We start from the raw sequence: 26,212 nt of genomic DNA, 5'->3' as shown, positions 1-26,212 counted from the left end.
ATTATTATTATTATGCAAAATACTATTATAATTGCGCTCAGAGTTGAAGACTTTAAATCAAGTGATTAATAAAATTAAATTTATGCAAACATAAATATTGTAAATGATTGTGGAATTTCTTTAAAATGTAGAAAAAATTAAAATTTGCTAAAAGGCCCATATTTAGATGAAAAAGTGAAAAGCCCATGCGAGAATCCCGCATAGCCTCTGAGGCCACCACGCCCCTGTTGAGGGTACCATGGACCAGCATTTGCATCACAAAATCTTAGTTAATCCTTTTGGACCAAGTATAGAAAAACTTTTCCATAATAAGAACTACATCTTTCAACAAGGTAATGATCCCAAGCATGGTTAAACAAAAGATATCTGGAATCAAAATTGATACCACTTATGTTTTGGCCAGTTCAGTCTCCTGATTAAAATCTAATAGAAAACCTTTGGTCTATATTGGATAGAAAACTGCAAGATTGTAGGGCAACAAATGAAGATGAACTGTTCCAGCTTCTTCTCGCTGATTGGAATGCTTTGGCAAAGGACTTATTAAAAAAAACTTGTAGATATGCCATCTAGATGCGCAAAAGTCATAAGAAACAAAGGATGGCCAATTAAGTACTAATACAGCTAAAACTTCAAAAATACTTAACAAATCCTAATTTAATTTCATTATACAATAACTCTTTCAATGTACAATAATAATATATACATTTCTACAAAAATTGTCCTGAATTAATTTTATTACATGAGTTAAAGACATTTTTTGTTGTTGTTGCTAAAACTTCAATTAGATATATTTTTTAAAAATGTATTAAAAGCAATGTAATATTACAAACCTGAAAAATGTTACTCCATACCAGTACTCCATCATCATAGTTAAGTGAATTGCTAAAGGTTCCATAATCATTTAAATAATGAAGAATATGCACCTAATACAAAATAGAAACAAAGCATCAAAAAATAATATAAAACAATTTATAAATAAACTAAAAATATTTATAATAAACAAAATAAAGCATTATGAAAAATTTACAAACAAATAAATAAAAAAATACAACAAATAAAAAAAATATAAAGACTTTTATATTGATTTTAATGTAAATAGGAATCCCCTTCTTTAAAAAAACAACCAACAATAAAATGTATTACTTATTGTGGAGCTATAATGTACTGATCCTATTAATAGATAATATAAAATTAGCAAGTCAAATTTATTGAGGTTGTATTTTTATGTGCTCAAAAAAATACTTAATTTTTTTATTCTTTTTTCACACTTACCAGTAGTTTGAAATTCTTCCATTTTAAACCATCTTAGTTTCATAGTAATATAAATAGTCTGTGCCAGCAGTTTTTTTGTGAGTGTTTGATTTATGCCCTAATAATTTTTTTTTTTTTTAAATAACAATTTTAATAACAATTAAACTTATTTTAAAATGTTTTAATGATAAACATATTGGAATGTATTTATAAAAATTAGAATATAGGAAACATGCAGAGGATATGTAAAGGAAAAATAGGTAAAATATAGCAAACTACATCTCGATAAAGTAATATTTGAAAATAGCTGTTTTAGAACATCCCACACTCAGATAAGTGTCTACATCTTGATAAAGTAATATTTGAAAATAGCTGTTGTACAACATCCCACACTCAGACAAATGTCCCACACTTATTTTAGGAGACTCCTAGCACTTTTTACATGAAATAATGTATTCTATTTTATGAAATTGCTCAAATCAATAATAAACATTTTTATGTTTATAAAATAAAGATTGCAACAAAAACAAAATATACTTCTAATGGATTAGCCTTATTGCTAAACAAGTGTTCAGATCCATGTTGGTCATTTTCACCCCAATGGAAGTGCAATCCATAGTAATTATATTTTCTACCTGGAAAAAAAAAAAAAGATTAAAAATTTACTAACAATATTTTGAGCAACAGAATTAAAATTGCAGGTGCATTTTTATTTCTGCAGCATTTTTTTGTGTTTGAGACAAGTTATTTAATTACTGGTCTTTAGAAGTTAATCATTTTTTTTAGAATTTAATCAGTAGCTAACTTGATAAAACTTAAAATTATCTTCATAAACAATGTTTATTTGGTTGGATATATAAAAATAAAAGAATTTTGACAATTAACATTGGTGCAAGAAATAAAACTTACAGAAAAAAAAAAGAAAAATTAACTAAAAAAAACTTTTTAGAAAAAAAAAAAGATTCAGTGATAAAAAACTAAAAGTTCAGAAGCAGTGATAAAAAACCAAAATTTCAAAGAAGTTCAAAGAATCATGGATCAAAGATGATCAACCAGATTTATTAAAAACTATACGAGCCATTGCTCTTTATGAGAGTCTTATAAAAATGAGACATTTTTATTTAGAATTACAATAACATGAAGTTATTTCTTTCTTACAGTTGTTAACATTGTTGGTTGACCCAAAAATTTGAATAAATAATTTTGAAAATTTTGAGAATTCAACACTATAATATGCAAGTATTTTAATCAAAAATCAAAATTTATGATGTCAAATATTACTAGCCATTGAAACTTATTGATTTACTAGTTACCAATAAATTTGTTTTTTGTTTATAAATCTTATACCTTTCTATTATTTTTAACCCACCTCTAAGCTTATATTTATCATATATTTTTTCTCTTTTTTATTGTGTTATAATACTAATTTTAATATCTTTTTTTTAAATTTACTATTTTATTCTTCTTTAAACTCCAATACTTTCATTAGTATTCTCTTAACCATTATTGTTATTATTACTATCTTTTTATCATAAATATTATTCTTACAATAGTATATTGTTAAAATTATTGTATATTACTGTTTTTGTTATATTACTATTGTTGTTGTTATTATTGTTATTATTATTGTTATCATTTTTGTTGTTATTACTATAATAGATTACTATACTATATATATTGTTATTATTATAAATATATACTTTTTATATTGTTTACCATTACTTTTAATTGCTTTTATCTCTACCATTAGTTTTATTTACTCCTGCTATTAATATTTTATTATTATTGAATTTGACAGGTGTTTTCTTTATATTAGTACTTATTACTATTTGTAAACATCCTGGATGTAACAACTTTATTCATACACAATATAAAAAATTTTATATTTGTATGAACAACAATGATACACTATATTAGCATTAGCGATAGACTGAAACAGAAAAAAAAGCTAAAACTGAAATTTCAGGTACTCTAGTTCAGCGCCAAAACCGAAACCAGCATTTCAGCAAATATTTTAACGATTTTGAGATTTAATACATAAGTTGGCGATAAAAGTTAATACCAAAAGTTAACAACTGCCAAATATTCTCTGCAAAACAAAAAGAAGACAATATTTGCTATATCACTACGCCCTGAGGTTATCTGGTAATAGTCTGTTTTTTTCATCGCTTAGTATATTTCCAGCCGGTGAAAATAACCTTTCCACATCAGTTGATGTTGGTGGAGGGGTCAGAAACCTTTTGGCGATTTTAGCAAGGTGATTTAAGATTCAAGTTGGTATAACAGTTTGAGTAGTGATTTCATCACTACTCAAACTGTTATGCCAACTTGTTTTCTTTAAATAAACGTTATCAGTCAAAGTATTAAGTGCACTACAGCGGCTTGATAATTTGTGGTTTTGATATTTTTAAGAACCAGATGGAATTGCCCTATTTAGTAGGGGTGTACAGTATTAGAAATTTTGAATTCCAGCCGGAACTGGATATGCCGGAATAGTTAAAAAAGTTCCAGCCTGAACGAGAATTATATTTATGTAATTTTTTATCTTCAAGATTGAATTGAAAGTGAAGGCCTGCAAGTCAGAAATGTGGCTAAATAATATATACTTATAACCTATTATATATATATATATATATATATATATATATATATATATATATATATATATATATATATATATATATATGCATTTTATATTGATATATATGCATTTTATATTGTTATATATGCATTTTATATTGTTATATATGCATATATATATATATATATATATATATATATATATATATATATATATATATATATATATATATATATATATATATATATATATATATATATATATATATATATATATATATATACAGGGCTTGCAATGAAGCGGACGTGATCACGCCGCGCTAATGAAACACGCCTGTAAATGGTATTTTTAAACCTTCTAGGTGCGATAAACAATGCTTGCTCAGCTTACAACAAGAGTATAAAATCACCCTCGTTTAAAAGTTTGGGACGGAAAAAATAATAAGCTTTTATATGGTTTTTTTATAAAATACTTGTAATTAAATTTTTTAGGTAATGATAAAACTTGTTGATTTAACAGTAAAACTCCCTCTTTCTTATACTTATATCCTTATACGAAGTACTTATATAAAATATAAGCATTATGTCACTCACTTTCTGCACATTTCTGTTTTGCTGTTTTGTCAGCTTTTTACCGTTTTGCACTAACATAATTTATGAAGATTTGAAGTCTTTACAACTAATTTCAATAATGGAATGTTAACTATTTTAACCAAGTCCACGTGGAAACACAATGTGAATATAAAAATGTGCAAATGAAATGGGAATAGAAAAATAGGAAATAAATTGAAAGAAAGTTAAAGCTTCTGAATATTTTTAACTTTGTAAAAACGTCAAATAAGATTTATTTGATTTATTGTTAATGATATTCTACACATCGTTTATAATAAAAATAAATTTTTATAATAGAGATTTTTTTAAATTCATTTTCGTATATGGTATAGGTTTTTTATTAACTAGTATTTAACTAGTATTTAATTTATCAACTAGTATTTAATTAGTATTTAAGTTAATTTAAAATGTTTCTGCTGTTTAGAATGTCTGCAATCAAGGATATTCCAAAAGGAAACAAAGTAATGTTGTCAACATTTATGAAATGGAAAGTTGAAGAGCTAATAGGCTTTAGAACTGAAATTACCGACGGAATTACATACGTTATTGAAATATACTACTAAGTTTGTATTCCAAATCAAGTTCTTAATGACGACGATGAAATAGACAGTGCTGAGGAAGATAGGACAGACAAATTAGCAGCATTCAGTTTCAAAAATGAAAAAGAGGAAAGACTGCTGACAACAATTGAAAGGAAAATCTGTTATTTAACTTACAACTAATAGTTTTGAAGCAGAATTTAAAATTATTCTTGTGTTATAATCTACTAATTTTTTTACGATAAAAAAAAAGCGTTATTTAAATAACAGCGTTAAAGTTAACAGTGTTTTACATGTAACAACAAAAGCAAAAAATTTTAGCCTCAAATTTAATATTCAATACTATTATAAGAACTAACTAAGCACTTGCGTTTTTGTTTGGTTGCGAGTTTTTTTTACCATTTATAGTTTAAAAAAATAGCGATCTGGCACAAATAAAAAACAAGAAGTTGGGAAGTATAAAAACTACATTGTTGAAGTAGAAAATGCGCTGTTGTAGATACTACTTCAAACATTGAGGAATGAAAGTCGTATAAGAAATAGAAAACTTTTTATAAACAGTATTCCGCAATTTTCAAATTTCAAGATCGCTCTCGTGGCCCTACAACACATATTATAATATTACAAGCATGAAATAACACGCTTAGCGATTTTCTTCATCACAAGCCCTGTATATATATATATATATATATATATATATATATATATATATATATATATATATATATATATATATATATATATATATATATATATATATTACAACAATATATATATATACAACAATATATATATACATACATATACGACAATACATATATATACAATACATATATATACAACAATACATATATATACAACAATATATATATATATATATATATATATTGTTGTCAGATCAGGTTATCCTGCTACTGGTAACATGTAACCCAGTACAATCTGCTTCATGTCCTGCTGCCTTGTAGGATACGCCTTTTTAGGCAAAGGCTAGGAGATGCCAACTCCGATTTAAAACACCCCCTGCCTTGGGGCTCTTGGTTGAGTAAAGGCTAGAGATGGTGTCTCGATAAAAATACTCATCTTGGGCAGATGTTATATGCACCCAGCTACTGTCTTGTAGAAGGCCTCCTAGGCAAAGACTTAAGGGGTAAACAGATTCTATCTGTTGACCAGCCTCGCACCCCTTCTTCATCTATTAGGCTGGCGCAGATGTATTTTTAATACATTGTTTCCAGTTTAGGATGTTGAATGCTGGATTTTCTTGACTCAATGCATGGGTTTGCTTGTGTCACTGTTTTTATGACTAGGCAACTCACTCTATTATCTCCTTATGAGGGTACAGCTCTAAAACTCAGTTTTATGGTTCTGAGGCCGGCTGGTAGTCAGGTTTCCCGAACTCTGTGGTAGCTCTCAGAGAGGCTGATTCCATCAACAGCTGAAAAATATCAAAGTATTAACAGTGCCATGTTGCGCATGGATGGTGTCCCTGTTTGTACTTTTGGTGTGTATTGCGGAGGCCACATTTGGAGACCTTTGTTACGGCTTAGGGTTTATTAGTAGTAATGAGGCAATTGCTTGGGCTATTAAACAGTGTTCTGAGTACTATCTATGCTTTGAGTCAAGTTCTTCAATCTAATTTAAAAATGAATAAAGTACCAAAAACTATAAAACACAAAAAACCATCATCATCACCAAGTTCTCTAAACCTATCATTCACTAATATTCGTGGTCTTCGAAGTAACTTTTCTTCTGTTGAGTCTTATCTCTTGCAAAGTTCACCAGACCTACTTGCTCTTTGTGAGACTAATTTGAGTTCGGCTGTCTCATCATGTGATCTTTGTGTTGATGGTTATCTTCCTCTGATTCGTAAAGACTCCGATAGTCACATGCTTGGCCTGGGCATTTACATTCGTAAGAATTCACCTGTTTGTCGTGAAACTAGGTTTGAATCCACAGACTATTCTTTCATGTGCTTTCGTTTAGCACCACTTCACTCTATTGCCTTTCTCTTTGTTCTATATCGATCTCCTTCATCTCAAGACTGTACTCTTTTTGATGTTATTTCTGATCATATTGACCAAGCCCTCTCTCTTTATCCATCAGCTAATATAGTTGTTGTCGGTGACTTTAATGCTCACCACTCTGAATGGCTTAGCTCTAGTGTCAGTGACTCTGCAGGCATTAAAGCCCACAACTTTTGCCTTTCTCAATCCCTAACTCAAATAGTCAACTTTCCAACTCGCTTTCCTGACAACCCTAATCATTCACCTTCTCTACTCGACTTATGTCTTGTTTCTGATCCTAGTCAGTGCTCAGTTTCTCCACATTCACCCTTAGGTGCTTCTGATCACAGTTTGATCTCTTTAAAACTAATATCTCATTCTTCTTCATCACCTGAATACCCCTACTATCGAACCTCTTACAACTACAGTAAAGCTGACTGGGATTCTTTCCGTGATTTTCTTCGTGATGGCCCTTGGGTAGAAATCTTTCAACTTCCTGTCGACAAATGTGCTTCTTATATAACTTCGTGGATTCAGGCTGGCATGGAATCTTTTATTCCCTCTCGACGATTCCAGGTCAAGCCTCACTCTCCTCCATGGTTTTCCTCACACTGTGCTGCTGCGATTGCCAATCGAAACCGTTACTTCCATATTTATCAGCAAAACAATTCTCCAGAAAACAGACGTCTGTTTATTACTGCTAGAAACAACTGTAAAAAGTTTTTGCCAAAACCCGCTATTCTCAGGTCATGAAATCTCGTATCTCATCTCAAAAATTAGGCTCTCGTGACTTCTGGAGAATCTTTAATAATATCAATAAAAAGGGCAAATCTATAATTCCACCTCTCTTGTATGGTTCAGACTTTGTCACCTCACCTAAAGAGAAAGCTGAATTGTTTGCTAAAAACTTTTCATCAATATTATCTCTTGATTCCACTAGTTGCGTTCTACCTGATACTGCTAACAAACAGGTTGATCCATTGCTTGACATTCATATCACGCCAGCATCTGTATCTAAAGTGATTTCCTGTCTAGACTCTTCTACAGCTTGTGGCCCAGACAACATACCTGTTATTGTCTTGCAGAAGTGTTCTCCTGAGCTGTCGTCTATACTCTCAAAACTATTCAACAAGTGCTTATCAGAGTCTTGTTTTCCAGCCTGCTGGAAAGCCGCATCTGTTATCCCTATCTTCAAAAATTCTGGGGAGCGATCTGATTCGTCTAACTACCGTCCCATAAGTCTTCTTCCTATCATAAGCAAGGTTTTTGAATCTTTAATTAACAAACACTTAATTTCTCATCTTGAATCTAATAACTTACTTTCTGACCATCAATATGGATTTCGATCTTCTCGTTCTACAGCTGATTTGCTAACAGTAATAACTGACAGGTTTTATCGTGCATTAGATGAAGGTGGAGAGGTTAAGGCCATCGCTCTTGACATTTCAAAAGCGTTTGATAAAGTTTGGCATGCTGGTCTTCTCCATAAGCTTTCTTCTTATGGTGTATCCGGCAACATCTTTAAGATCATTGAATCCTTCCTTTCCAATCGTAGCATAAAAGTTGTCCTCGATGGACAACACTCTTCTTCTTATTCTGTAACTTCAGGGGTTCCTCAAGGTTCTATCCTTGGCCCTATACTCTTTTTAATTTACATTAACGATCTTCCAGATATTCTCACATCTAAGGTGGCATTGTTTGCTGATGATACTACCATTTATTCTTGTCGTGATAAGAAACCAACACCCTCTGATTGCCTGGAGGGGGCATTTGAGCTTGAAAAGGATCTCACTTCTGCTACAGCATGGGGCTCACAGTGGCTGGTGAACTTTAATTCAGATAAAACTCAATTTTTTTCAGCCAATCGTTATCGCAATAATTTAGATCTTCCTATATTTATGAACGGTGATGTACTCGATGAGTCACCTACTCTTCATCTTCTAGGATTAACTCTTACTTCCAATCTTTCTTGGAAACCATATATCAAATCGGTTGCAAAATTAGCATCTGCTAAGGTTGCATCTCTTTATCGAGCTCGCCACTTTCTTACTCTGGATTCTATTCTCTACCTCTATAAATCTCAAATCCGGCCTTGTATGGAATACTGTTGCCATATCTGGGGCGAATCTTCTAATGATGCCCTTTCTCTTTTAGACAAGGTGCAAAAACGCATTGTAAACATAGTTGGACCTGCTCTTGCAGCCAACCTTCAACCATTATCACATCGTCGTAATGTTGCTTCTCTTTCTCTTTTCTACAAATACTATAATGGGCACTGCTCGAAAGAGCTAACGTCTCTTGTGCCATCCACTAAAATTCATTCTCGTGTTACTCGTCATTCAATTAAGTGTCATCCTTTTTCTGTGACTGTTCCTAAGTGCTCCAAAAACGCTTCGTCTAGTTTTTTTCCTCGAACATCAGCTCTTTGGAATTCGCTTCCTTCATCTTGCTTTCCTGATTCATATAATTTGCAATCTTTTAAATCGTCCGTCAATCGTTATCTTGCTCTACAATCTTCATCTTTTCTCTTACAGTAACTTCCAACTTTAATTAGTGGCTGCTTGCAGCCTTGTTGGAAGCGAAGATTTTTAAAAAAAAAAAAGAAAAAAAAAAAAATATATACATATACATATACATATATATACATATATATATATATATATATATACACATTTATATATACATATATATATATATATATATATACATATATATATATATATATATATACATATATATATATATATATATACATATATATATATATAAATACATATATATATATATATATATATATATACATATATATACATATATATACATATATTTATATATATATATATATATATATATATATATATATATATATATATATATATATATATATATATATATATTAATATATATATATATATATACAGTATCGGACAAAACGAGTGCAACCAAATAATGCTAATTTAGTTTCTTTATATAAAATTGCTGCATTTTTTCAATTTAGAGAAATAACTATGTAACTGTTAAGAGACAAAGTTCTTCAGGTTTTATTCATCACAAAGTTCATTATTTGTACACGAAAATAAATAAATTAATCAAAAGTATTGAAAAAAGTTGATTTCCATCAGGACAAAACAAGTGCAACTCGACAAAATGTTGACCAAGCTGTATTTTGCTATCAATATTTCGTGGTGAATCCTTTGTTGTCGATCACAGCCTTGCATCTTCAGGGCAAAGATTCGATCAGGTGACCAATGAAACTTTGTGGAATCGCTGCCCAGGCCTTTTGGATTAGTACAAACAGTTGATCCTTATTACGAACACGATTAATTCTGCGGTTGACATCTCCCACAGTTCTCGATAGGGTTGAGATCAAGAGATTGAGGCGGCCAATCCATCACCGATAGGTGGTTGTCTTGAATTCACTGCTTGACTACTTTTGCAGTGTGTTTCAGATCGTTGTCTTGCTGAAAAACACATTTCATTGGCATATTCCATTGTTTTGTTTTTAAGACATGTTAAATTAGGAACACTTTTTAGCATTGTTTGATGTTGGTTGCAAATGTTTTGTCTAAAACTGTATATATATATATATATATATATATATATATATATATATATATATATATATATATATATATATATATACATATATATATATACATATATATATATACATATATATATATATATATATATATATATTATATATATATATATATATATATATATATATATATATATATATATATATATATATATTAGGGTGGGGCATAAAACACCAAAGTCATTAAAAAAAATACCATAATAATTTTTCTGGTTCCTTTTGATATGTGTATTAAAAAAATGTAATTTTTTTTTTTTATGAGTACCCTATGGTTGGTCCCAGCAGTTCGAAAATTAGAAAATTTATAATTTTTGTAAATAATAAGGGGGGCAGGGTCACTTACAAATATTTTAAAGATATCTTAAAGGTTATTTTTGTAGCCTGATATATCTTTTTTTAGATTATGTTTTGTTTTATTGCAAAAAATGATGGAAATGGTCAGCCCTACCCATTAAAATACATGATGTTTATATTTGAGAGGTAGGGGGGGGGAGTATATATTTTTTCCTTCATATTTTAAATAAAAAATATTTTTACATTTGCATTTATTTTTTAAAGAAAGATTATTTTAAATTTTTTAACCAAGATTTTTTTTCTGTTGTCTGAAATTTTAGCCTATGATCTGCAACAACTAATAAATTAGCTTTGCTATCTTCTTCGTTTCTGAAAGTTTTAATGAAGTCTTGACCAAGTTTAATAGCACAATCTGCACAATCATTTACAACAAGAAGACCAGTGACATAATTTTTAAATCTAATATAACCTGAAAATTTTTCCCAGTTTGATGAACTAGTTTTAAGCCATTCTGTCTCGTGTAATGTCATTTTTAATAAATCAAATAAAAAACCAGCTTTCAGAACCAATAAAGTCTTCAATATTTTTAGTTATTTTTTTTTCATTGTCAGTAAAAATTTCGGAATTCAGTTACCCCGTCTTATAACTGGTGGGCTTCGCTGTTTGAGCTAATTTAAGAGCTAATTTTTGTAGCTGATCTACAGGTAAACATTTATCAGCAAGACACATAACCACAAATCTTTCATTTAAATACCAATTGTGCTTTTTAAGTGATTTCAGTACGGCTTCTGCTGGTTTGAAACTGAATTCAGAATATTGTATCATTTCATTAATAGCTTTTAGATCTAAAGAAGGTGCTATGGCAGGAATAGGAGCTTTCATAAACCATGGAACATAAAATAGTGCTGTAAATGAAGCAATTTCATAAATCAGCTTTCCCTCTTGCAATGATATTATGTTAGGACATAAGTTACTGAATTGTGGCTGAAGAAGATCATATGTTAAATAATAAACACCCTGTGCCATAAACCTGGCATGATACAAAGCCATTGGAAATCTAAATTGAAATTTTGTTACTTTGCCACCTAACCAAAGAACTGCTAATTGTATAAAATACTGGTAGTCATTTCTTGGAAATATATCATTATCTAGGCAATTTTGAAGGAATGTTAATGATTCAGAAGCCTAAATTTCAAAAAACTTTATTATTAAAACTTATTACTAAACACATTAATCTAAATAAGACAAATAAACCAACCTGCTTTTCCAAAATAGATATTTTTTTTTTTTCTAAGTCAAATCTTTTTAGGTTATCATAATTTATCTTCTTTTCAAGAATCGATTTCCAATTACCCTTCAGCCTATCAAACAACTCAGTCTTTGGTCCACTTGTTTTACCACCAGTAAGAACATTTGAGAAGTGCTAAAAGATGTTTATTTCAAATCATTTAAATAAATTTTATTAATAAAGCATTTAATTCATCAAGAAATATTATTAATCAAATATATAAATAAATATAAAAATATTATATAATTTTTTCAATATTTACCTTTAAATGTAATTCATAAACGTGATGACGACAAGCCATCCAAATTAAAGCTTTTCCTCTCCAATGCTCAATAAGAGTACAGACTCCTTTTAGCCAACCAGTATTTGTAACAGTGGTGTCAAAGGACAGACAATCAACATAGTCAAATAGCTCCCAGTCTTGTAAAGTTTTTTTGATTGCTTTCCCAAGAGACTCAGCAGTGCCATCTTCCACAATTAAAATACCCAAAAGTTGGGATTCTGAGAGATCTGGTGAACTGATTAGTACAGCTACTCTTTCAACTTTTTCTTTACCAAGTTCTTTCATTTCTAACATAATTTTTGAGTCAAAATGCACAGTAAGACTTTTACCCTTAGCCAATGTAATAAAGTTGTCTTTAATATTACAGGCAGTTTTTCTTATACTTAATTTTTCTGCTTCAAAATACTTCGTTTAGAAATAGAAAAATCATATGTCGTTCCAGAACTATTGTTTATAAGAGAAGCAAGAGTTGCACTCAGTGCAGTCGAACTTATTCCATATCCTGATGCTGTTGGAGCTAAATCTTTTCCTATATTTTTTGGAACAATAAGAGGAACAACATTAGATTTTCTAATTTTTCTAGAAGGCTGTAGATACTCTTCATCTTGGTTATCATCTAAAGTATTAAAATTTTTTGTTGTGTTTTCATATTTCTCAGTAACCAACTCTTTCTGTTTTCTTACGGACTCTTTTATTCTTTGATTTTTTATTTTCATTTTTCTTTTTGTTTTGTTTTTTACAAATTTTTGTGAAATTTTATCTTTACCCAACATTTTCTGAACACGCGCTCCTTTCTGGTCATTAAGAAAATCTGCATCTTCTCTTCTAGTTTTTATATCTTTAGTTTTATCTTTCATAATAATACCTTCACAATTCTTTTGACTTACATCAAATACCTCCTCTAGCATTCTTGAAAACTGTTCTCTTTTTAAAACTAAAATTGTACTTAAACGGTTCCTGTGTTTGTTTAAATCTTTTCTCTTCTTTTCCAAGTCAACAATCTTGTCTCTAAAACAAATGTAGAAGAATGCATTAAAATTAATGTAATTTATTATAAATATATAAAATTGTATGACTTTATAATTGCTACTTATATAACATAAATTTGAAATTGGATTAAACTAAAAATTAAAATTATTTTAAATTTATAAAAACCTGATATGCTTGTCAGTATTAATAAAAGGAATTCCTGCTTTTTGCCATATTTTCTTCACCTCATAAACAACGCATGGTAAACATTTTTGGAGACAACCGCCTATTTCAGCACATTGTGCAGTAAAGAAATCACCAAGAGGACATGAAGCTATACTAACTGAAGAAAATCAGCTCTTTGGAAAATCAGCTCTTAGCATAAGATCTCTGTAATGGTAATATTGCAATACAGTTTTTTTAGTTGGCAATTGTGTATTAGGTATTGTTCCAATTCTTTTTCCAACAAGAAAAACTTCACAATGAGATATTTTTCGAAAACTATTTTTGTTTGCATTATTTTTATTTACACTAAGATAAAAATTTTAAAAATTACGGATTTTTTTAACTTAAACATTCCCCCCTACCTCCCAAATATGCAAACATGTATTTAAATAGGTAGGGCTAACCCTTTCCATCATCTTTTGCAATAAAACAAAACATAATCTAAAAATAGATATATTAGGCTACAAAAATAACCCTTAAGATATCTTTAAAATATTTGTAAGTGACCCTGCCCCCCTTATTATTTACAAAAATTATAAATTTTCTAATTTTCGGACTGCTGGGACCAGCCATAGGGGTGCTCATGAAAAAAAAAAAAAACATTTTTTTAATACACATATCAAAAGGAACCAGAAAAATTAATATGGTATTTTTTTTAATGACTTCTTATATATATATATATATATATATATATATATATATATATATATATATATATATATATATATATATATAAATATATATATCTATATATATATATATATATATATATATATATATATATATATATATATATATATATATATATATATATATATATATATATTAGTAACTAAAAAGTTAAGTAATTTATAAACAAAGGGCTTAAAATTTCATTTAAAAATAGTAAAATATTTTCTATAACTTTATTTTTTTTTTAAATTCTCTATAACTATTTTTCTGAACTAAAAAAAAATTTTAAACCTTACAAAATTTTCAGCTTTTGGTATGTTTTTTAACCGAAATTACGCTTTTACAGAATTTATAAATAGTACCAAAACCAAAACTTCGGTATCAATTTAAATCGAAATTTCAATTTGAATCGATACCAAAATTTCGGTTTTGGCCGAAACCAATACCAAAACAGAATTTTGGTCAATCACTAATAAGCATAATAAATATAACTGTATTAGTGATGAATTCTCTATAAACAAAAAATAAAAAAATCCAGTAACAAAATACCTCTCCAAAAAAGACCAATTGATAGGCTACTATTGGCATCCATTCCAAGAATTACAGTATGACCATTATTTGTTAGGTAATAACTAGTATTATTAAACAAAGTTGAGTAGTTGAAAAGTATAAGAGGTGTGAGAGCTGTACTGTAGAAAGCTTGATTCTCTATTATGTTAATGGGAGATTGCCTTTTTCCATTGCAAATTGGATGATCATATCCCCAATACTGTGGACCTAAAAATATAATTAGAATTTGTAATTTTATAATTAACATCTTGACAATTTCTGTTAACAAATTCTTATGCTTGACAAAAAGGTGCAGATAAAACAGTAAAAAATATATACAATATTGCAGGGAATGTTTATAAGATATAATTTGTTCTTTTTATTGGTAACACATAAAGTAGTTATATAGAGAATCTTACATAAAGGTTGAACTTATTAGCTTGAAAACCTATTACATCCAAGTTGAAAAAATAGTAAAAGTACACAAGAAACAAATTGAACTTTTATACTTGAGACACGTAGAAAACATTTTTGGTACGTGCAATGAAGAAATAAATTAATTGGATCGAGAACAATTGTTTTTTTGTTATGAGAAAAAAAGTGTTGTCATAAACAAGCAAGGTCATTCATTTGGAAGTTTAAAAAAAAAATTATTTTTTAACTGCCGTCAGTTATTCTCTAGTTTAGATGTTAATACATTTATAATTTTTTTATTTATTTGGTATTTAATTAATAGTATTTTAAAAGTATTTATTATAATAAATAGAAAATGTATGCACAATATATATATATATATATATATATATATATATATATATATATATATATATATATATATACATATATATATATATATATATATATATATATTTATATATATATATATATATATATATATATATATATATATATATATATATATATATATATATATATATATATCTATATATATATATATATATATGGAGATTTATTTTCAAATAAATTTTATTCTATTTAATAAGTTATTAGATATACCAAAGATAACTTGGATATATTTATTAACTAACTGAATTTCATCAATTTTTACATTTTCTAAACAATTTTTCACACATTTGCACACAATTTCTTCAAAACAGTTTTTCACACAAGTGCACGCAAATTAATGATTATTAATATACAATAATTGTAAACTGTTACCCAATGATACAAAACAGTGAATTTTTTTCAAATTAGTTCGTTAATTTTATTTTCTAATAAACGTTACGATATTAAAATTAAAAAACTAAAAAAATATAAATTGCGAAATGACGTTTCATTAATATTTATATATTAATTTTTATGTTTATATAAAAGCATTTAAAATTTGCCAGTACTTTTTGATTTATAACCTTCCAAATATCTATTACCAACCGCTGTGTCAATCTAATTTTTGACATGATTATGGGGCAATTTATGGTGTTTGCATTTAATGTAGTTCAAACAAGAAAAACTGCGTTCACAACTTGCCGCTGAAGCGCTGAAAGTCAGAATAATCTCTAACAAAACATTTATACTTGCCGATTTTTCAGCAAGATATCTCTGTAAATGCTCAACATAGAATTTGTTTACCCTCAGTTTAGAAACATTCTCCCTGAATGAAGGCCACTGCAATACACATAATTTAGAAGTTTCTGAGCTTATCATATTATTATCCTCAAAAAAGTTGCTAACACTTTTTATTTCACTAAATCCCCATTTTTTTATCTTTAGCGAACCTGTAAACAATTTTGACCAGTTTTTACAATCAAAGATTGTGGTTAAGGATTTTAATAGCTGTTGATTAAAATCGTGGCGGAATCATTTGTCTATATATTGTTTTGCTTTGCCAATAATTTAATAAAACATTTTTTTTATTAAAATAATCTTTTGGTTGTTGTCTAATAATCTTAATGTCATTAACTCTCTTTAAATTATGCTTTTTTAATGCTGTTAGAACATACCTTTGTAGTTTAACTAATTGTTTTTTACTTCTAAATTATCTAGGAAACATCCGATATTCGAGTCTGGATTAACTGATAACGCATCTAGTAGAGCAAAAAAGTCAAAAATTAAAATATTTTTTTTTTGAAACTCGAAAAATAATATTGTAAGCGATATAACAATATCTTAAATAAAATGTAAATAAAATAAAAATTGTGGACCTTTTATGAACCAGAAAAATACTAGCGTTTTGTACAGTTTCCTCTTTCTTGTTTGCATTGCTTTTTTAATCATAAATAATAACTTTGTAATCAGTTTCAAGCAATTTAAATGCCCTTTCCTGGATAGCTAACCAATGAATATTCTTCTCCCATGCTCTTTAAACTCTTTATCTGAAAAAAAGCAATTTCTTTCAGCTTTTATCTTTGCTGCGATGAATAATAGTAAAAACAAAACAAACTATTGATGTTGTCATCAAACTTTTTTAAATAAATATCAAACTTTACTGTCTAACACAGAAAGTTCTAATCTATGTGCCGTGCAATACTATACTAAGGTTTTTATTTCGGATTTCAGTTTAAATACCAGCTTTATTTCCAGACATTACAGATGTACCATCAAAAGTTAACATTTACAGTTTTTGCATAGACTTTGTTTAAAAAAATCTTGATCCATTTTTTCTGTTGTTAAATTTTTTTTAAACAAATTCTATTGCATTTAATATACCATCGGCATCAATTGTCAGTGGTGAGTTAATACCAGCAATTATAGTTACTGAAATACCATTTTTTACAGATCTTAAAAAAACTGTTTTTTGTTCAGTAATACTCTTATTAGTATAACAGTTAGATAAAATAGCAATAAAATGAGCATTTAATACATCTAAACTTAAGTCGCATTTCAAGTCAGACGAAATTGACAAAACAGAATTTTAGCAAGCTACCATTTAGCTTTTGTAGCTTGCACAGCTAAGGAAATTTTTAAATGCAAGGTTCTCTTTAACAACAAAATATGATGTCCAAAAAAGTCTACTAAATCTTCTTGGTGATTATCAGAAGTTCTTAAAATTGATGTTGATACAGTTTTCTCAAGACTTAGAACTATATTGTAAAGGTTCTTTCGTTATTTAGAAATACAGGCATTATGCCCATCATCTTTATTGTGGTGTAACAAGTATGTTCTTTTCCAAAATTTATATCCTATAGCTACTGAAACAGTTGCATTGCTAATATTTGAAAACTTTTGGCAAACAACAAGAGAAACACTCATTTGATTTGTTAATATGAATCCAGCTTAGTTCTTGCCTATGTTTTTTATTACTTGGCGGCATTCCATTTAAAGTGTTCCAAAACATAAACTCTATATCTTTTGGCCATATATTTAATTTTCCTTGAGTCATAACACAATTCATCTCCTTTGCGTTTAATGATACGCTCCACTGTACCATCTTTCTTCAACATTGAAAAGATGCTTAGTTGTTTTCACATTTTTTTTAAAACCTTTTAAAAATAATAATATCATAATATAATAAATATTTAATAAGTTAATATAAATATCATATTATTGGTGTTGTTAAATTCAAAATTTTAACTTTAATAAACATTAAGCGCGGTACTACCACGTCCCTGGTAGTACCGTGCTCAACTTGTTTCTCAGCGCAGCAACCTTGTTCGTCAAGGTTCGTGTTTTGAAGTTATAGAGTTGAGATTATGTATTTTTTAGCAAAACTTAAAAATTACTTTAAAAACTTTGGAAAGTATTTGCGAACAAAAATTATTTCACTTTAAGGAGAATAAGAAAATTTAAAAAGAAAGCACGCTATAGAAAAAAGCAATCATAATGTTTCCGCATGTTTTTTTAAAAGTAATTGCAAATGCATTCATTTTAAGTAAAATTTTGCATGCTTATGTAAACCCATGCAAAAACCATCCTAAAACATATTCACTTTCTTTGTTCTATTGAATAAAGCAATAAAGTAAAGTTTCATTAAAAGTCTTTGAAAATGCGCTTAAAATTTTAGTAACTAAGTGTTTTTTATTGTGAATATGTGTTTTTTATAATAAATAAAAAACTATCAATTGCTTTATTATTTTGAAAAAAAATTGATGAAGTAATGCATTCATTTTGAAAAATTTTAGGCAACGCTGAAATTTGCATAAGTAAAAGTAACAAATGTGACATTCGTTTTGTTGTCTTTTGTATAACAAACATTCATACGTTCGTTGATTTTTTGAACCCTGATATCTTCACCCTGATATCTCAAGATATCAGGGTGAAAATATCAGGGCGCTCTCTATATTACATATTACAGTCAAGACTTAAAATTTCCGCTGTGTGAAAATACTCAACACTTTTTTATACAGCTTTAACACTATTTCTTACATAATATGCAAAACAAGAGATACTACTTTTAAAAAGTTATTATAAAAACCACAAAAGCTATAATTAAATAATAAAACTTACCAAGAGTTTTATTATTTAATTATAGCTCTCTACCATGTCTATTTTCACAAAAGTTATCATTGTCAACTCTTTCCAGAGTAAAGGCAATATTCTCACAATAATCTAAACTCTAATACATACAAAATAAATTAGCATCATACACAGATCCAGATAATTTATAACTGACGACTTTAAAATAAAATATCATATACTTCCCAACTTTATATTCAGCAAAAAGGAACTATACCTCTTCACCAAAATAAACATCAGAATTAAGACGGTACCATTTTTGAAGATTGGTTATAATTTCTTAAATATAGGTAGTCAAACTTGTAACCATCAATACAGAGACTGAACATAATACTTTATTCACAGATGGATAAAGCAACTAGATTTCACAGTAACAGGTTCTTTACTGATATGCATTGTCTACATTTATTGTTCTTGTCAAATAGGAATATGATACAAAAAAATGCTATTTGTCATTAAGTATGTAATAATACTTAATGACAAATAGATTCACTTGATAAAAGAGGATTTAACAACCTAAAAGATGTTAGTCAAACTACTTAAAGATAAAAATTTAAGTTTGTTTATTTTATACTTCAAAATTTGTCTTGTCGTAAGAGTTCTTTCAATAAAATTTGTAAGAAAATAGCTTGGTACATTTAAGTTTACATTACCACTTTAAAATGTTTACAAAAATTGTGAAAAAAACTCCTTTTTTTTTTTTAATAAACATGTTTAAAAGCATTCTTTATAACATAGCTAAAGATATAGTTTTATAAAATATAATTTTGGATTTTCATGTTCATAGAGGGTTCAAATTTTATTTATTTGGAGGACATAGCTAAAGATATAGCTTTATAATAACATAATATAACATAGCTAATATAATATAAATAACATAGCATAACAAAGCTAATAACATATCATAAATAACATAAATAAGATAGCTAAAGATATAGTTTTATAATAATAGAATTTTGGATTTTCATGTTCATAAAGGGTTCAAATTTTATTTATTTGGTGGACATTACATAAATATTACATTTCCCACTAAAAAAAAGTACAAACAAAAATATAAATGCATTAAAAACTGACTAAAAAAATGATCAATGTTCATCAAAATTTAAATCGAACAAACAATCAATGAAGTGTTCTAAATTTCAATCACCAAGCATGAAGATAAGTTTTAGTTGACCCAAGACAGGTTTTCTGCATAAATTGTTAAAGTGATCCTAAAACAACATTTTGACAATACTGATTTTTATTCAGCCTAATGTAAATAACAATTTTACAAATAAAGGCTTTTTATAAGTTTTTTTAGTTAAAGATTAAAGCTTGATTAGAAAAAATTTAATTGTATTTTAAAATTAAGAATATTTAAACTCATTTTAATGCATTTATAATATGAGCAAAATAAAGTTCAGACATGTGATAAATTTTTTTTCTTCTTAAAATATGTTAAATATGAACTTTAATAATTTTAATCATTATCTACAGTCTCAACATGTAAAAATTTTATTTCAACCATTCCATTATAGGCTTTTTAATAACAAAAACTGAATGTTAAAAACTTTAATTCAGGCAGTCACTGTAGCTTACAGTGAATATTATTTTTACTTTTTAAAAACTAATCAAAAACTTTAAATTACCTGTATCAGACAATAGGCTGTATTCCCAATCTCCATGATGTGCACTTTCATCTAAATTATAAATTAAAAATAAAATTAAAAACTCTTTTAAAAAATTAGAAAACTTTTAAACAAACTAGATTTAAAAAATTTACAACCCTCAGAATCAGGAAAATTGAAGTCGGCAATAAACTACCAACCTCAAACTGTTAGAGATTGGCATCAGGTCGCCAAAAAAAATTTTACACTAAAAGGTTACCATAAAACATAGAAACAAGATTTACAATTTTTTGCCGACCTCAAACACTTGAAGGTTGGCAGTTAGGTTGGCATTGCCGAATGCTGACCTAAATTCTGAAGGCTGAATTTATGATATGATTTGTGTTACAGCTTAATAATGCTTTGCATTTTCAAAATTTATAAATGTTACCAGATATTGCGTTGTGTACTCATTAGGATTATAACAGTAAATTATGTAACACTTTATATTTTTAAGATTTTTTTTTAGTTTTTATACCAACTTTCTTAATACCTGTCAAATTTTTAAAAATAAGTGCTCTCATAACTTTTTCGAACACACAAAATAAGTATATATTTTGGACATTTGCAGACTTTTAATAAACTTTGCATGATGGCATGAATCTAATTAAAACTAGAACTCATAGTGACAATCAAAATTATAAGTTTTGTAAATTATGAGTTTCTACCTTTTAAAGTAAAAAAATATAAACTAATTAATACCTAAATTATATTAGAAGTAGCGTCATACAATTTTATATCTTAAAGGTATAATTTTCTAGCTTAAAAGCTAGAAAATTATACCTTACTAAGAGTATATCATATATCCTCTTCTACGGTCGAAATTCCAACCCTTTTTCTAAAGAATGCAATACCAACACTTTATTTCATGCAAAAGTGTTTTTCTATTTTTATCTTAAAAGTACTAAAAAACTATTTCAAAAAAATTAAGAATATATTAAATTTGCATAAATGCTTTATAAAAAGCTCGTATATCAAAGCTTCTTGAGCTAATTTTCAAAAAGTTGAATATATTTTTTTGTTTTTTTTATGCTGTATTGGAATTCATATATTAGTAAATAAAGTAATTATACTTGATGCAAAAAAAATGATGCAAAAAAGTCTGCTGCCAAATATTGTGTTGCTTAAGTACATAATCAAACAGGATTTAATTAAAAAAAAGAAAGCACAGTGCATCAAAAAAAGATAGCTACATAATTCTATTTCAAATTCTACCTTGACTATAAGTTTTAGCAATGATTTAGTATCTATTATGTTAAATGCAAAAATATATCTCATCTTTTAGGAAGTTATTTTGAGAGAAACAACAAAAAATTTAAGACTCTCAACTTTAACTAAAATATAATATCCAAAGATAATTTTCTAGTTGCATAGTCTGCTGCAGTGTATGATGATATAATCAACTAATTTAGCTGACTTTGTAAACCACAATTGGTATCACTGCACAACTAATGTTTCTTCTACTTTAGAAAGCTACCAAATCGTAAAATCGTAAAATCCGAATCGTAAAATGTACCGAATCGTAAAATGGAGTTTACTCCATAATACCGAATGGTAAAATCGTAAAATCCGAATCGTAAAAGTTCCGAATCGTAAAATGGAGTTTACTCCATAAAAGTTATTACTAGCACAAAAAAAAATTTTTGTTGCTGGAAATGTAATGTATTTAGCTACACTGGTAATATAAAGATATGCATCATAGTAATCTAGTATTGAGTCGTGCCAAAAAAAAAGCTAAAAGCCAATAAAAACTGTATGCATTACTTACAAGATACTATTAGATTTGTTTAAAACTCTTTACTTATTAATACTATTAGATTTGTTTAAAACTCTCTCTCTCTCTCTCTCTCTCTCTCTCTCTCTCTCTCTCTCTCTCTCTCTCTATATATATATATATATATATATATATATATATATATATATATATATATATATATATATATATTTTACAATACATATAAAACATTTGTGGTGTTATTACTATTTTAAAATTGAAAGGATAGTTATATCATTTTTATTATTCAATCTTGTATTACTGCTTTATTATAAAGTTACTAAGCCATTTTAGCAAGTTCAAGTCATTTTACTTCCTTTTTAGTGTCCTTGTTCCAAATTTGATGGTGTTTTTTGAATAATGTTCTATAAATTATCAATTTGTTTACTTTATTTAAAAATCGCTTTCAGCTTATCTTTTGCAAAATAAAATTTACTAACTTGTATAAATTGTTAGTAAATTTTATTTTGTTAGACGATCATGCATATTAAGCAGCAAGCAAGTAAGATAAACACTGCTCGTCATTCAATTTAGACATGTTAAAACTGAAACCAATTGTAGGATAAGAGGTACCAAGAATATTCTGACTAAGTCATAATAGAGTATTTTTCTAGTAATGTATTTAAAATTGGATACATTTTCAAATATTAAAATATCATTGATAAAAAAAGGTAACAGTCAGATAAACAAAGACAAAATTTGCAATTTCAAAACTGAAAAGAAAAGTAAAACTTTAGCTTTAAGGTACAAGGTTTTAAAATGAACTTGTTTTTTACGGTACCAATTACCTGTAGCAAGTTTTTCTGCAATCTAAATTTTTAATCATTAGGTCTAACTTAGAATTTAGATATCTTAAATAGGACGCTTGCTGATTCTGTGACCTAAGACATGTACCAGAAAAAATCTCCGTATGTTTTGATGTGGTGTTTACAGAAACCGTACATCATTTTAGATAGCTAATTGTTTTAAAATTGTATTAGTGTTATTCAAAATTTAACCAACTCTGTTATCAAAACAATTAGTTTTAATTGAAATGTCATCAAATGAAGATAAGAAGCGAGAAATAATTTTGCTTTTTCTTGTTGAAAATCCTGGTGTATCAAACAAAATAATTTCTAAAGAGTTGCAGATTGCTTTGAGAACAGTGAAGAGTGTTGTGAAACTATTTAAGGACACTGGAACAATCAAAACAAAATCAGGAAAAAAAAGTGTTTTGTTAGACGAGATCTTGGTAAAAAAGTAAAAGATGCCTTAGATAGAAAACCGGAGATTTCTGTTCAAACTTTAGCGAACAGAAATCTCCGGTTAACTTAACCTTTTTTTTTGCCATTTTTAAGAACACACACGGGTAACCCGTTATTTTGGCCTGATTTAACATCATGTCACTACTCTGGGACAACTTTAAACTGGCTTAGAGAATATAAAGTAGATTTGGTTGAAAAATACTGCTATCCACCAATGTAAAAGAACCCAAAAACATTAAAGACTTCAAAAATAAATGAATTAGAGCTACCAAGAAAGTCCAGCCAAAGACTGAGCAAAAGCTGATGTTGAGTGTAAAAAACAAAGTGTGTGCATTCTCACATACAAAACTTCACAAACTTTCTTATGTGAAACATAAGAATATTTATATACGAACTTTTCAAAATAGATATGATTTAGCATCATGTCACTACTCTAATGCGGTAGTGGTGTAGTGATAAGAGCGCTCGCTTTATAAGCGAGAGGTTCGGAGTTCGACTCTCACAACGTCCCTGGAAGTACCGCGCTCAACTTAGTTTCTACGCGCAGCGGCCTTGCTCGTCAAGGTTCGTGTTTCGGAGTTAAAGAGTTGAGAGAGGTACCTGCTATTGTCTTGCAGAAGTGTTCTCCAGAGCTGTCGTCTATACTCTCAAAACTATTCAACAAGTGCTTATCAGAGTCTTGTTTTTCCAGCCTGCTGGAAAGCCGCATCTGTTATCCCTATCTTCAAAAATTCTGGGGAGCGATCTGATTCGTCTAACTACCGTCCCATAAGTCTTCTTCCTATCATAAGCAAGGTTTTTGAATCTTTAATTAACAAACACTTAATTTCTCATCTTGAATCTAATAACTTACTTTCTGACCATCAATATGGATTTCGATCTTCTCGTTCTACAGCTGATTTGCTAACAGTAATAACTGACAGGTTTTATCGTGCATTAGATGAAGGTGGAGAGGTTAAGGCCATCGCTCTTGACATTTCAAAAGCTTTTGATAAAGTTTGGCATGCTGGTCTTCTCCATAAGCTTTCTTCTTATGGTGTATCTGGCAACATCTTTAAGATCATTGAATCCTTCCTTTCCAATCGTAGCATAAAAGTTGTCCTCGATGGACAACACTCTTCTTCTTATTCTGTAACTTCAGGGGTTCCTCAAGGTTCTATCCTTGGCCCTATACTCTTTTTAATTTACATTAACGATCTTCCAGATATTCTCACATCTAAGGTGGCATTGTTTGCTGATGATACTACCATTTATTCTTGTCGTGATAAGAAACCAACACCCTCTGATTGCCTGGAGGGGGCATTTGAGCTTGAAAAGGATCTCACTTCTGCTACAGCATGGGGCTCACAGTGGCTGGTGAACTTTAATTCAGATAAAACTCAATTTTTTTTAGCCAATCGTTATCGCAATAATTTAGATCTTCCTATATTTATGAACGGTGATGTACTCGATGAGTCACCTACTCTTCATCTTCTAGGATTAACTCTTACTTCCAATCTTTTTTGGAAACCATATATCAAATCGGTTGCAAAATTAGCATCTGCTAAGGTTGCATCTCTTTATCGAGCTCGCCACTTTCTTACTCTGGATTCTATTCTCTACCTCTATAAATCTCAAATCCGGCCTTGTATGGAATACTGTTGCCATATCTGGGGCGGATCTTCTAATGATGCCCTTTCTCTTTTAGACAAGGTGCAAAAACGCATTGTAAACATAGTTGGACCTGCTCTTGCAGCCAACCTTCAACCATTATCACATCGTCGTAATGTTGCTTCTCTTTCTCTTTTCTACAAATACTATAATGGGCACTGCTCGAAAGAGCTAGCGTCTCTTGTGCCATCTACTAAAATTCATTTTCGTGTTACTCGTCATTCAATTAAGTGTCATCCTTTTTCTGTGACTGTTCCTAAGTGCTCCAAAAACGCTTATTCGTCTAGTTTTTTTCCTCGAACATCAGCTCTTTAGTTTTTCCCATCATGTCTGTCTTGGGAAAAAGCAAACATGAAAATATGCAGCCAATCGCATTGCTATAATCTTTGAGAATTAAAAACAAAAAAAGTAGATAAGTTTCGAAGAATTTTTCCGTTTTTGTAATTTTGTCATTAACATTACTTTTGTGATTTTGCCATAAACATTTATTTTTCTATAATTATGTTTGTAATTATATCAAAGTTATTTATGCATAAATTTTTAATTGCTTACTATGATGCCAAATGGAAAGCATTACGACATTTATTTTACTACAATTGCAATTTTATGTCAGTTTTAC

The 26,212-nt window shown here is 28.5% G+C and overlaps 1 protein-coding gene across 1 annotated transcript in view; it reads right to left on the bottom strand.

The window, feature by feature from the left end:
* LOC136072011 (carbonic anhydrase 7-like) overlaps positions 1-26,212 on the bottom strand; it is a 56,238-nt gene that overhangs the window by 26,197 nt on the left and 3,829 nt on the right. Inside the window, exons 2-6 of the mRNA XM_065819477.1 lie at positions 23,488-23,509; positions 20,908-20,991; positions 14,867-15,094; positions 1,789-1,886; positions 831-923 (exon numbers count right to left, since the gene is read on the bottom strand). Coding sequence (XP_065675549.1) covers positions 831-923; positions 1,789-1,886; positions 14,867-15,094; positions 20,908-20,991; positions 23,488-23,509 — 525 coding nt within the window. The remainder of the gene's footprint in view (positions 1-830; positions 924-1,788; positions 1,887-14,866; positions 15,095-20,907; positions 20,992-23,487; positions 23,510-26,212) is intronic.

This window comes from Hydra vulgaris, chromosome 15 (genome assembly GCF_038396675.1).
Source record: "Hydra vulgaris chromosome 15, alternate assembly HydraT2T_AEP".
Taxonomy (NCBI): domain Eukaryota; kingdom Metazoa; phylum Cnidaria; class Hydrozoa; order Anthoathecata; family Hydridae; genus Hydra; species Hydra vulgaris.
Note: the sequence above shows the minus strand (reverse complement) of the source record. Positions and strands in the feature narration are given on the sequence as shown.